At 31.1% G+C, this 14,756-nt stretch overlaps 2 protein-coding genes across 3 annotated transcripts in view; one reads left to right on the top strand and one right to left on the bottom strand.

Moving 5' to 3' along the window:
* Window positions 1–2,818, top strand: part of LOC107011991 (phosphatidylinositol 3,4,5-trisphosphate 3-phosphatase and protein-tyrosine-phosphatase PTEN2A-like) — a 5,924-nt gene extending 3,106 nt beyond the window's left edge. The window contains exons 5-13 of one of the 2 annotated variants that reach the window (XM_015211692.2): window positions 70–135; window positions 280–456; window positions 542–628; window positions 714–778; window positions 851–927; window positions 1,240–1,286; window positions 1,427–1,557; window positions 1,845–1,914; window positions 2,077–2,818. In XM_015211692.2, coding sequence (XP_015067178.1) covers window positions 70–135; window positions 280–456; window positions 542–628; window positions 714–778; window positions 851–927; window positions 1,240–1,286; window positions 1,427–1,557; window positions 1,845–1,914; window positions 2,077–2,580 — 1,224 coding nt within the window. In that variant the 3' untranslated portion in view covers window positions 2,581–2,818. The remainder of the gene's footprint in view (window positions 1–69; window positions 136–279; window positions 457–541; window positions 629–713; window positions 779–850; window positions 928–1,239; window positions 1,287–1,426; window positions 1,558–1,844; window positions 1,915–2,076) is intronic. The other variant, XM_027914493.1, reaches the window with a different exon arrangement.
* A 2,659-nt stretch (window positions 2,819–5,477) lies between these two features.
* On the bottom strand, window positions 5,478–7,621 carry LOC107008748 (F-box protein SKIP2-like). Its single transcript, XM_015207896.2, has one exon. The coding sequence runs from the start codon at window positions 7,387–7,389 to the stop codon at window positions 5,737–5,739; it is 1,653 nt and encodes a 550-aa protein (XP_015063382.1). The 5' UTR covers window positions 7,390–7,621; the 3' UTR covers window positions 5,478–5,736.
* Window positions 7,622–14,756: the final 7,135 nt, after the last annotated feature.

The raw sequence follows: 14,756 nt of genomic DNA, 5'->3' as shown, positions 1-14,756 counted from the left end.
TTTCTGATTCAATTGTATTGTTTTCATTGATTTATCTCTTGCTGCAACTCCTTATCTCTTGGAATGCAGGGAAAATACAAAGTTTACAATCTTTGTTCAGAGAGATTGTATGATGCATCATTATTTGGAGGAAAGGTGAAAATTTCTTCCTGTAAATTATTTTGATTCCGTCGAATTTTGAGGTTTGGTTGGACTACTAGATACATGTTTGCTACTTTATCAAAGAAACTTTGGTATTTTTAAATCTTCAATTAAATGATTTTTGTTGAATATGAACAGGTTGCATCTTTCCCATTTGATGACCACAACTGCCCTCCAATTCATCTTATTAAACTGTTCTGCCTAAGTGCATATTCATGGTTGAAGGAGGACATTCTAAATGTGGTAGTTGTACACTGTAAAGCTGGAATGGCAAGGACAGGACTTATGATTTGTAGCCTCCTTTTGTTCTTGAAGGTGAGACCTATATTACATGGAAATTACTAGCTTGTGGTCTGAAACTTTCATTCACACTTTCTGTTTTACCCTTTTTGCTGTTCAGTTCTTCCCAACAGCTGAGGAATGCATCAACTATTATAACCAAAAAAGATGCATAGATGGGAAGGCTCTTATTCTTCCAAGTCAGATTGTTAGTCAACACCTCCAATGAAACATATTGCTATACAGTGATTTATTTCATTTTATCTAGCTAATGACTTTTCTGCTTTTTCTAGAGGTATGTAAAATATTTTGAGCGCATCTTGACTCAATTTGGTGGTGAAGCTCCGCCAGGACGTAGGTACATTTCTTGTTTACTATAATTAATTCTTCATCTGATCTTCAAGAGGTGATTAAGTAGTTCATGTTGCAGGTGCATGCTGAGAGGATTTCGATTCCACAAGTGTTCATCCTGGATAAGGCCTTCAATTACTATATCTAGTCACAGTGGTAGGTTTTGTTTGTGCACACAATATTGGCAAATAATATCCATCCATTATCCTACTATAGATAATGGATTGATTATACATATATTTTCTTGTGCAACACTGGGTAATATTCCTGGGACACAGATATGATAAAACTAGTAATCACATAGTTATAGTACTGTGTAATTTGATATCTCACACGAGCCCGTACCGGATAAAATGAGCACTCATTTGAATATTTTTAGTGATGCTTCTACTAAGTAGTATGCATTTTATTCCGTCAGTTTGCAAAGATAACTCAATCCAGCACATATTTACGTTGTACTTTCTGCAGGCATCCTATTCTCAACAAAAAAGCATCGAAAGACTAAGGACCTTATGGTAAATTAGTTCAGTCTCTTTGTATGGAGCTTGCTTAATTGTTTCCTGTGCTTACTATTGTTTTAAAAGCCATATTTAGTTTCAAAGTTTTGTCCCTTCGTGATATATCATATTTAATTGTTGTACCACTGTTATTGCAGCCTGAAGATTTTTGGATACGAACACAGAGAAAAGGAATTATGGTTTTTGCTCTACCAGGTGAACCTGGTCTAACTGAGTTGGCTGGCGACTTCAAGATCTATTTTCATGATCACCAAGGAGATTTCTATTGGTTTGCAATTAATCCTTGTTCTTTTCAGTATTTCATATATGTGTACATGCCATTGAATGATCTATTTTTATCGTAATTTAAAAGTAGGGAGACCTACAAAAGAAAATAAGAGGGGGTTGGGAGGGGTGGGAGGTGGGGATTGAGAAACTCCTCAGACTAATCAATAATGAAGCATTTTGTTCTAGCTCTACCCATAGCAACTCCTTGTGAGAAGAGGACCGCATGGGAAAATGTTAGCTGAATAGTTTTTTGGGCACATAAGAATTTCATCCCTTTTTCCATTACAGCTGGTTAAACACGTCAATGATGGAAAACAGACTGATTTTAGATGTCTCAGAATTGGATGGCTTTGACAAGGTAATTGATATGCTTCTCATTGTAATACTTTGTTATTATTAAGGGTTTTGGCTTTATCCTTTCTGAATATCTATAATTTGTTCCCATGGATATAGCATTTTAATTTCATCTAGTTTCTAATTGAATTTGTCTCTTCTTTCACAATCTATAAACATCTTTCAGAGGAAACTACCATCTCCCGGATTCAAAGTTGAGATTGTGATGGTGGATTATGATGGAAGTGTTCCGTTAAAGCCCAAGGCTGATGGTGCTTCCAAAGGAAAGGACCCGAGACAAGGAAACATTTCTTCATCGAGTGAAGGAACCAAAGCTAATTTGAACAAGAACAAGGTGTCCGGGGGCCAAAATCGTGGTGATGATGTATTTTCAGATAGTGAAGGGGAGGACGGTACACCTTCGAGTAGAAGAAGTCAGACAAGAGCTTCACAAACTGCTGCTGCAGGTGTTGATTCTAGCTCCCAGAAGGAGCAGATTGCCAATCTAACTCATAACACCGAACAACTTTCTCTTAGAAACAGCGATCCTAAAAATGGCGCAAGCGAGATCAAGAGTGAAACAGTTGAAAGAGCTGCTATTCCCAATCTCGGCTCAAATGATATTAAAGCCATTGCAGCAGATGCATCTGTGTTTAGTTTTGGAGATGATGAAGATTATGAAAGTGAATAAGCCATGAAACGTATTTGATCTTTGTTTCTTTAATCATAAGAAGAGTAGTAGTAGTTATTTTGTAGGGGTTGGATAATTCTTGAGGTTTTCTTTACCTTGAAACTATCTTATATTGCTTTAAGATGTTCAGAATAATCATCAGTAGGCATCTTATGAATACACAAAATTCTGAACCAATAAAACATCTTGTATGACTTCAAGTTCTTAAAATGTTATAATTTGTCTATTGCTTTGCTGATTCTGGAACTTTGAAATACAGAACTTCTCCCATTCGAAGAGGTAGAGACGTTTTGACCCTCAGTCCAAGCAAATCAAAATATTAATTAAAAGAAAAGCATCACAACTAATAGCAAAGCAATGCAGAACGTAACCTATAACCTAGGAGCAGTCACCTAAACACTACAAACCACCAATGATATCATAAAACAAAAATCAAGACTACGTGAATATGCTAATACTACAAGAAGATGCAAATAAGTTAAACAGTGCAAATTAATTAATTACAAGGAAGTTTCTATTTGCACTTATATTCAAAAATAAGGAAACTTCTATTTGCACTTGCATTCAAAAACAAGAAAGTTTCTATTTGGACTAATGGTACAAATTTAGAAGTTTCCTTAAATACTGTAGAAACAGGAGAGCCATAAAAGAATACTTGGTCAGTACAGACGCATTATTTAGACTCTTTCTTTTTCGAGCTAATGATTCAAACTTGATTATCCATTTAACAACTCAGTCAATGACAGAATGTTTGTTGGCAGTCAACACATTTAAAATTTGCTAATCTATCTTTGTAGTAATTAAATTATAAATATCTTCAGTTTGCACATAGTTTAAACTACTTTGACTACTTATCCTTCTGTTGAAACAGCCTTTGCATTACCCACTTCTTTTTAATTAAAACTTAGACATATAATTAAACATTATTTCAAATTTGAACCCTTCCCAGATTCCTAGTCTCCTAGTTAGAATGTGAAATTAACACAGGATTAACTGTCTGAACCATACATGTATATTAAGTCATATTTTCACGAGTTTTTATTTTATGAAGTTCATTTTTGACTTTTAATTTACATTTTCACCTGATTATTTTATGGACCTACTTTTTATTGGTGTTAAATATGAACAGATCCAATTATTTTATTTGAAATATTATAAACAATCAACAAGCTTCTTCGGTGGAGCACATGTATAAGATGATCAAACACCGAATGAATGGTGAAAGATGGCATAAATATAGTTAACCAACACATCCTTAGAGTTCATAATTGGACAATTCTACTGACGTACCTCATAAATCTTTATCCTCAAACCTCCAATCAACCATATCTTTATCAAATTTTCACCGTCTTATAATTCTCAATCCACTTTATTTATTGATCACTAACTTATTTCAATTCACTTCATTCATTAATCACTAGTTTTATGATTCTCAATCTACTTTATTGATTGACCATTCAGATTCTCAATTTACTTCGCTAAATACTAAACTACATGCTTGGTACAGGTCATTTGGTTGTATTAAAAAATAATGCATATATTAGTTGTGTATTACTAGTACCTTATTTGGTACTCTTTTTCAACCTATGTATAACTAATGTTTGCATTGGTGTATATTGCTAATACCATGGATTTCTAGGTATTAGCAATGCAATACTTTTAATGCATGCATTAACTCAATTAAAGACTCAATTGCCCATCAATACCTTTTTTATATCTTTTCCACAATAATGGTGAAGTTTATCTTTGTAAAATTTTTTTTAATACAGTGCTAAGCACTTAATTTTATACCAAGAGCAGCAACGAGTTACCTTCTTCGTCCATCTTTAAATTATTCGTGTTTAACTTGACATACCTCTTAAAAAATAATACTAAACACATTTCAATTTGTGTGACCTACTTTCCTTTTTAAAAGAATGATTATTTCCTTTCTTAGCAACTCCTTGATTTAAAAATTCTTATGATATGATTTTTTCTTTACAAGTAAAGATAATTCATCAGACGACATCAAGAAGATGCAAGGCAAAAAATTTACAGCAAAAGAAGAGGTCTGGCTCTTGTACAAGAATTTACTAAATAACTAAAAGACAGACATAGTAAAAAAAAAAATTAAGTCAAGAACATGATTAGGAATGAAATCTCATCAAAACATCTATGATTCCTTCCATTTCATATCCACCAAAAGATAGCAATAGGCACCATACACCTTTTTTTTTGGGTTTCCCAACTCTATACAAATACCAGCTATCGTAGGCTTCTTTAATAGTATTTGGCATGACCCAGACAATTCCAAAACGACAACATACTTCGTATGCCAGCTTTACTTTACAGTGCAAAAATAGATGGCACACATAACATTCATTTGGATTTTTCTTTTGCTAAGATTGTCTTTGCTTCATACAAAATTTAACCACAAGATTAAAGAGTATTTCATTACACGAAATAGTTGTCGGACTTTATTTGTCTAGTTTAGGAAAAAATCAAGAAATCACTTACTATTTAGTGTTTATTTTACCATTGCTATTAATTAGTACTATTCATTTGCCAATATTTTGATAGACTTATAATTAATAGATTTGATACAGTAGCATCATTTTCATTTATTACTTCCGCCGTTTCATTTTGTTTTAACCTATTTTTATTTTCTTGAACTCTATACAAGTCAAAATAGATCAAACAAATTGAAACAGCGGAAGTAATAAATGAAAGTGATGCTCCTATATCAACTCTATTAATTATAAGTCATCGAAACATTGAGAAATGTATATAGTATTTATAAGCACGGATAAAATAAACACAATATGGTAAATTATTTCTAGGTTTTCTAAGCCAAACAAATAAAGTTTGACAAGTATTTTTAAAACAGTAGACAAGTAAGTATGCATGTTGAGGGAGAATTTGCTTTGCAAGATACACTTTTATCATCCAAGAACCAACATGAACAAGGTTATTGCTATGACAAATCTTGTACAGACAAAATCTAACAAAAGCTCATCAAAATTGGGAAGTGAGATGTATATCTGCACAATGTATTCAAGACCACAAATTCAAAACTAAAAAAGATGAATGAGAAAAGTTGAAAGCGCACCAAGTACAGCTAAACAAATTTAACAGTATGTTATGTTTTCTCAGTTCTAACATTAGTGTTCATAATGTTCATAAGCTCTCACCATTACTATTTGACCACCTACGGAGAGTGCAAGCAACGAGGCCCCTTCCTCCGAAAAAGCCAAACCATGGCTTTGATGCTGATGATCGTCCTACATTGCTCGTCGATGGAATATCACTAGCACCAATTATGGGCAGTGCAGCTGCAGTATGTTGAAACTCTGCTGCTTCTTCTATTGCTCCACCATCACTTGCACTACTATCCACAGGTTCAATATCAATTTCCCCACCATCAAGATTCACTGCTAGTGATTGCCTCATAGCTCGTAACCTATCTGCAACATCACCCGTCACATGCTTGCACTTCTTCACCTTGATTTTTACCAAATTAGGGCAACCCCAAGCGAAAGATTCAATCCCTTGATCAGTTACTTCACATCCCTTGATACAAAGCTTCTTCAAGGCCATACATTTTGTGGCAATACAAGTAACTTCAGGATCTCCAATAGTGTCGCTACCACAAAGAGCCAATCTTTCCAACTTTTTGCAATTAGAAGCTATTGCGAACAGACTAGTCGACGTAGGATTCAGACCGATAAGCACTAATTCTTTGAGATTTGAACTATTCTCAGCAATTGCAACTAAACCCTCATCACCTATCCTATTTGTCCTCCATCCATCAATGTGAAGCTTCCTCAATAACTTGCACTTACTAGCCACTGCTACAACTCCAGCATCAGTGCATTCGGGTGTCTTCACCAAATGCAGAATCTCCAACTTTGGACAATTAGATATTGCTGTAAGTCCAGTATCACCAACTTGAAGCCTCTCCAAATGAATCTCAGAAACATGATTTTCCCTACTTCCAATTGTCTCAAAAAGCCTATCCCAATCACCTAAACACCTCAACAACTTCAAAGTCTTTAAATTTTTAGACCCAACAATCAAAGGTGCAAAAGATTGTCCATTATATAACTCTTTCAAACATATAGATTTAAGCGATGAAGCAGCAGCTCCTGGCCCAATTGGGTCCGCTGCAAACCCATCATTCATACCCCGGAGACGTTTCACAGATAATTCTTCAAGGGAAGAGCAGTTATCAAGCAAAGCATTCATACCTTTGGCCCCAAACATGCAAGACCCACAAGAGAATTTCTTCAAATTCTTACAATTCCGAGCAAAAGCAGACATACCCACATCGGTAACATCACGGCAACCGCGAAGCTTAAGGCGAATAAGTTTAGAACAGCGAAGGGAGATAAGATTCAAAGCTTCATCGTTTATACTTACCGATTTCCGGTCACATCGGAGAGCAAGTTTCGTCACAGAATCGAAACGAGAAAAGATGGTAGGAACATGCGGAAGAATCTCAACTTTCGCGTTGAGGGCAAGACGGTGACGGCTTTGACCCTCCACCAAAAGCCATCTCCTGGAGACAAGGGAACACTTTTTCCGGTCACCGGAACTCAAGCACTGAAAAATCAAAGCCAAACATTCATCAGGAAGATCATCCGTATAATCTCGGTTGCCGAAAACAAACGGAATCGGTGACTCATCTTCATCTGAATTCATAAGGGAGAAGAAATCGGACTGGGAATTGTCAGAGGCGGAACGGTGGTGATTGGGCAGTAGGGTAGGATGAGGACTGCTGTGGCGATGTTTTGTCCCACCGCCGCAGTGGGTGGATGAATATTGGCCCATTTTTGTTAAAGGGTTACAGAGATCTAGAGTTGGAAATGGGAAAAAATGGAGATTTTGGAAAGAATGGAAAAGTGAGAAGAATCTATTAATAGGAAGAAGAAGAAGAAGAGAGAGAGTTTGAGATTTGACCGGTTAAAAGGTGGAAATATCAAAGGAAGGAAGAAGAAGAAGAAGAGGAAATGTGCGCGTCCTCGTCAATAACGTCCATGGCCGACTAATATTGGAATATTGAGTTGGAAGAAGAAACTATTTGGACCAAAATGACCTTCGCCTTCACTACTATAATATATTTCTAATTTTTTTTTAGAAAAAAAAATAATCGAAATTAACCACTTTGTATTATATTAGAGTATCAAATTAATATCAATGTATCAAATAACTACATATTAAGTAAAAAAACCTCACTTTAAGCGATTTCGTTCGAACAAAAAAAGAAATTCTAGCTAATTTATGAGTTGTTTTGTTAGAATAGCTAGGAATATATATAAAATCAACTTAATTAAATATCCATGCTTGAGAGCGTTTAAATATTTTTACACATTATTTTTATAACTCATGACGTAGCTACTCGTTTTTAATAGTAGTAACGATATTGTTAGCATTAGTTTATTCGTTACTAATAACAAATTTAATAATTTTTCTGATATCAATCATTTTAACAGTTATGACTTTCTTAACATATTGAATTATAACTTTTTTAACATATCAAAATTAAAAATTCAAAGCGTAAAATAATTTTATAAGATTATTCAACGCCGCAAAATCAATATTTTTCCTCTCTTCATTAGTTTGCGAACCTTCATTTGTCAACAACAAAATTGCATCTTGCATATTTGTTGGTTTAAGCACGAGATGATTTCTAGTTAAAGGAACTAAGAAGTTAGTACTTTTGATAACGAATGTTTAGTTTGATATGTAATGATCATTTTATATGATAGCTTTTGTAAGAAAGGAAAATCGTTTTAATTTTTTCGTTATCTATCTAGTATATTTATATCAAATCTATCTGAATTTAACATTTTCAATAAGAAAATATATTTAAAGGTAAAAATTTAATGAAATCGTAATAACTTTTTTTTCTGAAAAAAATTAAGTGTAAATTGTTACAAGCATAGACATAAATATCTTAATTAATTTGATCATGCATAAAGTTTTAAAAAGTACCAAGTGCTTAAATTAAAGATGTATATAATTTTTTAAATTTTTTTATCATAAACTTATCATGAAGAATGTTAGATTTAAGAAAACTTGCGAATATAGAAAAAAAAAAAGTTAAAAAGACCAAATATTATCAATTAAATATAAAAATAATTAAAAAATGCTTTCTCCAAACGAAATAGACCCTAACTCTATCCTATTTCAAGTATCAAAACAGAAAAGGTCTTGTACAAATTAAATTTAATTAACTTGTGCATTATTATATAGTTAAAATATAGTTTATCAATGAAGCAAACATCACATTAAAGCTAAAATACAGAACTATTAAATAAATGGGATGTCTTTTGCGTGTGACGACTATGAATCCCAAATAGTTTGTACATATTTCAACTAATCCACCTAACTTGCTATAATCTACAAATCAAGGTATTAGGTAGACCTTTTCATCAACGCAGGAGCAAATAAGAACTCATTTAAAAAATTCGGATTCGAGCCTTTCTATTTATAAAACGTCAAAGTTGTAAATATCGATCACTGAATAAAAAAATTTAAAATAATTAAGAAATCATTAATTCGCATATGATATATAGTTAAATTCAGCTTAATTTTCTGAACAGGATAACACAATGTTTAGTTGGGTGAGTATTATTGTCGCATTACTAATGCTTAATGGGCAATGTTAATAAATAGTACTCTTATCAAATTATATGAAAATTTAGGTATTATGTATTAGGTATGATATTGTGAAATAAGAATGAGCATATTAATAATGTTGAGATTAAATTATCCAAGGGTAAAATATATTTTTATAGTATTAAGTAATTTATTTATAAAAATACATTATTATTGATCATACCACTACATACTTTTAGTGTGTGTACACTTAACATAAAGTTAGGGGGAAGGCCAAATTGAACATACTAGTACTAGAAATACATAAATGGCAAGGCCACTGAAAGTTTAAAATTTGTCAAACAGCACTCTATCATAGTGCTAAATTATACCTAATACTTCTATCTAATTTACCCCAGTGGAACATCTTAAAAACTCATTTCCACCTATTTTCTATACCCATACTTTGTGTTTGGAGAGGCATTTGCAATTTAGCTAGTGGTTAATGAAATACTCGTTAAAGATTATAATATCATATCAAATTTGAATCGAACATATATAAAAATATCATATAACTGTTGTATATATCTTCATTAGTGTTAAATTAAAATAGACAAATTATTTTACAAATATATTAATAAAAATGTAATAAATATCTCGTGAATTTTATTAAGTTAGTACATAATCTATATTAAATCCGATGATAATTAACTTGCTTTTCGGGAGAATAATATCCATGACCAGAGGTAGACTGGTAGAGCCATGTGGGTGTAAAGACTCAGGGTTCATATGAACCCTAAACCCTAAATTTTAAATCTTTTTGAATGGGTGTTAATCTAATGCAATTCCTTTTATATTTGTAATTCAATTAAAAGAATTCTATCACGATAAAAATTATAACATCATGTTAAATTTGAATCAACCATAAGTAAAAATATCATATAATCTTCATTAGTATTAAATTCAAATAGATAAAATCAAGTAACATTTATACTACTAATAATAATAATTAACTTACTTTTTGGGGATAGAATTTAACCTACGAGCAAAAGTAGGTATCCATATGAATACTAAGTTTTAAATTTTGTTTGATAAATATTAATTTTTATATATTTAAAATTTAAAATTTCTGACTCTATCATTAATTCAATTCGTAGAATGAGATTGAAGTCCAAGGGGCGGAGGATTCCTCAATTGCGGCCGGTTATTTGGGTGACTGACCACCGATATATAATAATAGTAAATACTAATTAATTTTGACTAGTTCCACATCTATGCCTTTAATAACGTGTCTTTCTTTTTCATCACCATAATGAACACAAGACCTATCTAGACTCTACACATATTTTAAAAAATAATTCATACAATAAAGTGGAATTAGACTATTGATTATTAATTTGATAGAATAAATATTCCTTTTTATTAATTAATATATAAATAATTTATTTAAATTTCTATAATTAATACTTAAAAAATATTATAAATTTAAAATTCTTATCGACTAACTCTATATATATAACAATATTTATTTGTGAAATACCGCTTCTCTTGTCATTCTCTTTCTTGTTGGCACATAATGTTTTTTTATATCTTCGATATTTCAATGAGTCTAAAAATCCAAACTAGGCTTTGAAGTTCGAGAACACTTCATTTTCTAAAACGTCGTGATATTCACGTCTTTTCTAAAGAAAAAAAGAGAGATAAAACAAAGTGTATTATATATTAATGCATATACTAAAATTGGCCAGAGTACACTAATCCACAAAGGGAGACTACTTCTTTTAAATATATTATTAATGCATAATATTATCTAAACCAACTAAATCAAAATTCTTCCTTTTCTATTTTTTATTATTATTATTACATTAAGAGAGGAGAAAGAATTTACTAAATGAGTTGGCTCTTCGTCCAATAAAAAATGTTTATATTATGTTATTTTCTTATGTTTATAGTATTTGATAAGTAGGGTGGTTCACACTTGCGTTTTCTTCCTTTGTCATACTCTCATTGGTTTCAGACGTATGGTAATGGTGGGGGCATTTGTTTGTTAAAAAGAAAAATCAGTGATCATTTATGAAACACGACTATATTATATTATATTATATTATACGAATCTGATCTAATATATATACATTTTGGTGGAGCCTTTCACAACGTGCACCATGTTATAAAAGGACACGGCTCTCTCTGTATTCACCATCTAATAATAGCTAAAGAAATTAATAGAATATTTTGAAACGTCATTCAATTATAGGAATTAATATAGTAAAATCATCAAATTATATTTTTGTATTAATAAAATTACTTAATTTAGATTTTTAATCTTTCAAACTACTCGATCAAATTTATTATTAAAACATTGCAATAAAAAAAATGCCGAAATTAGCTAAAAACTACGGCGTTGGTCCGTCAGTTTGCAGTTTTCACTGCTCGTAGCTAACCAAATCTATCGTTAAATAGTCAATAAATAAGATTTGTTACGTCAGTTGTTTTTTAGCTATAAAATTTATCTGTTGTTAAATTCAATTTGTCTAATCGTAAATTTCTAACTGAATTCACAATTTTTTATTTTTTACAAAAAAAACATTTAAACTAACATGAACTCACAGATAAATAAAATTAATAGGACTAGAAAGAAAAGAACTATATGGAGACTATCAAGTTTAATTCCAATTCATTGTTTTTAGGCGCCAGAAAACATTTAATAGTAAGTATATTATATGTTTCGAAGCAATCCACGAATTTGTTTAATAAAATGGTTCAAAGGTGTCGGACCATGGAAGATTAACATTCCAGAAGAAATTCAATTTATAAGTGACCCGAACTTTAATTTAATTTCTACTTTTTGATTTGGATTACTCCAATCAAGACATTTTAAGGAGGAGGTCGATTCTGAATTTTGAATATATCTTGAATTCAAAATAATAATTTATTGAAAAAAGTTATATTACTCCTATATAGTTGTTTATTTAAATAATGATCAGAAATTATATATTTTTATATTATATATTATTGTACTATATACATAAAATAAACATACATTTTCTCAACATAAACACAAAGTATTGTCCAAATTGCGACATATGCAAGTAAGCGTTTGTATATCAATGAACTAGCCTCTAAGATTGTTTAGAGGGGGGATGTATGCTAATTAATTAAATTAAAAACATAACCCCACTCCCAGTTCCAGTTATTGGTGGATGTAGTTGCAGCCAAGTTGAACTGAAATATATATATGGGCAATCAAATAATTAATCATCATTAGCAACTCTAATTCTTTAATCTAATACATAGCTAACATGTAAGTACCATCTTCCTTCTTTCCTACTTCTTGATCAACATATTTTACACTTAATCTCTACTCCTATATACAAAGTGACCTATAGCTACATGTGACTGTATATTAGTATCTAATTTGGTAACCTAAAAATTAAACTAAAATATTTCAATAGATAAAGAAAAAAAAATACATCTCCATATTGATAGTATATATAAAAATTATTTCTCCCAATATTGTTATATGGCTTAACTCATTTTGTATATGAAACATATTAATCATAGGAAGGTAGTTTAGTCTTCTTAGCAATTAGTAATGTAAATCTTCGCCTATGAATTAGATTTTGGAGCTGAGTTAGCCGTCTGTATGAGTCATTTATTTATCAAATACATGTCCATTTCATTATAGTTTTTTTGTTTGACCATCCTTTATCCCAAAAGCATATAACGTAACTTTGATTGAAGGGAATATCTTTAATTTTTAGTTGGCAATTGTACTTAATTTGCCGGTTTGATATTTCTTGTTTTTACTTAAAACGATGAATTTTGCCTTTAGTTTCAACATAATTTTGGTGGAAAATTTTGGTCCCAACATAATGGGAACCAATAAACCGGTGATTTTGAAGAATTTATTCGTACATCATTTTTGTCAAACGAAATGTCATTTTCATATATATAGTATCTAATTATCATCATGCATGATTCAGCACTGTCTAGTATATTTTAGTTGCACAATATTTGACTTTCATACCAGCTACGACTCAGTTTGCTTTTCCATTTCACGAACTAAAAAAATATAATCTCATAATATACTACTTTTCTTGTTTTTCATTTTAATTTTACATAGAGATAATGTTTTGCATTAGTTACACAATATTTCAGTATATATTATGAAGTCAAATACGATATCGAACTGTTAATACATATATTAACATCGTTAAAGCAAGCACATAATAATAACAAGATTAAACTACATAATTAGACATATCATTAGTTACACAATATTTCAGTATATATTATGAAGTCAAATACGATATCAAACTGTTAATACATATATTAACATCGTTAAAGCAAGCACATAATAATAACAAGATTAAACTACATAATTAGACATACTCTACTACGTACCAAAACCATATATACTAATAGCTACCAGAGACCTTACATGGAAATTAGAGTTGCGGTTTTAAATTGGGCCTTTCTATAATTAGTTGGGTCCAAAATGGCCACATCAGAAGAAAGCTCATGGGCGGCCCAATTAGCATCTCTAATTAACTTACCACTTTTCGGTGATTTTTTTGAAAAATAGTCACCATGATAAAATTTGGTATTCCACTGGTGAAACTTCAAAACAAAAGGTTGTTTTTCAATTATAAGTACTGAAAAGTGGCTGTTTATGAAAAAATTTCACATTATACACACATGTTTTATATTACACACATTGTATTCCAAGGTTGTTATGTTCAATTGACTTTTCCAACTTTTTTTTTTTTTGGTGTGGCACATTGAAATTAAAAGGAAAAATATGTACAGCAGACAGAATAATGAAAACTTTGTTATAATATGTGGTTCAATTCTTTTTGACCAAGTCTTCTGTGTGAATATGAGGTTTAATTTGGATGACCAAGTCTTTTTCTAATGAACTCAATTTGTATTGGTCTTGAAGTTAGAGCTTAGAAAATGGACTTACGTGGTGTCAACCCTTAATGTGAAGTGCATCTTTTGAATTATAAAAAACGAATGAATTTTTAACCAAACTAAGCCATTATATAAAACAATTTATCAAAGTAATACATTTTTCTAAAATTTTACAAAACTAGTATAAACGTATTTCACGGTAACGTTTTAGGGTATATCTAATTTTTCAAAAACTAACAGCATTAGGTTGATATATGTTACTGTAAGTAACGTTTTACTCCAAAAACGTTATTTTCAGTAACGTTTTACTCCTAAAACGTTACTCACAGTAACGTTTTAGGAGTAAAACGTTACTGTGAGTAACATTTATCAATCTGACGCCATCAACTTTTAAAAAATAAAATATATCCTAAAACGTTACTGTGGAATACGTTTATACTAGTTTTGTAAAATTTTAGAAAAACATATTATTTTGGTGAATGGCTTTATATAATGACTTAGTTTGGTTAAAACCTCATAAAAAACTACCCATTCCCTAAAAGAAAGTTTCTACTTTTATTTTATCTTTAGACAGTATTTCAGAATATCTAAGTTTATTCACATCTTAGAGTATAAAATACGTTACAAACTAGGGAAGGAAATAATCACATGAAGGCCACGATAAGGGTAAGGCACTAATTCTC

The sequence above is a fragment of the Solanum pennellii genome, chromosome 2, assembly GCF_001406875.1.
Source record: "Solanum pennellii chromosome 2, SPENNV200".
In the NCBI taxonomy this organism is placed as follows: domain Eukaryota; kingdom Viridiplantae; phylum Streptophyta; class Magnoliopsida; order Solanales; family Solanaceae; genus Solanum; species Solanum pennellii.
Note: the sequence above shows the minus strand (reverse complement) of the source record. Positions and strands in the feature narration are given on the sequence as shown.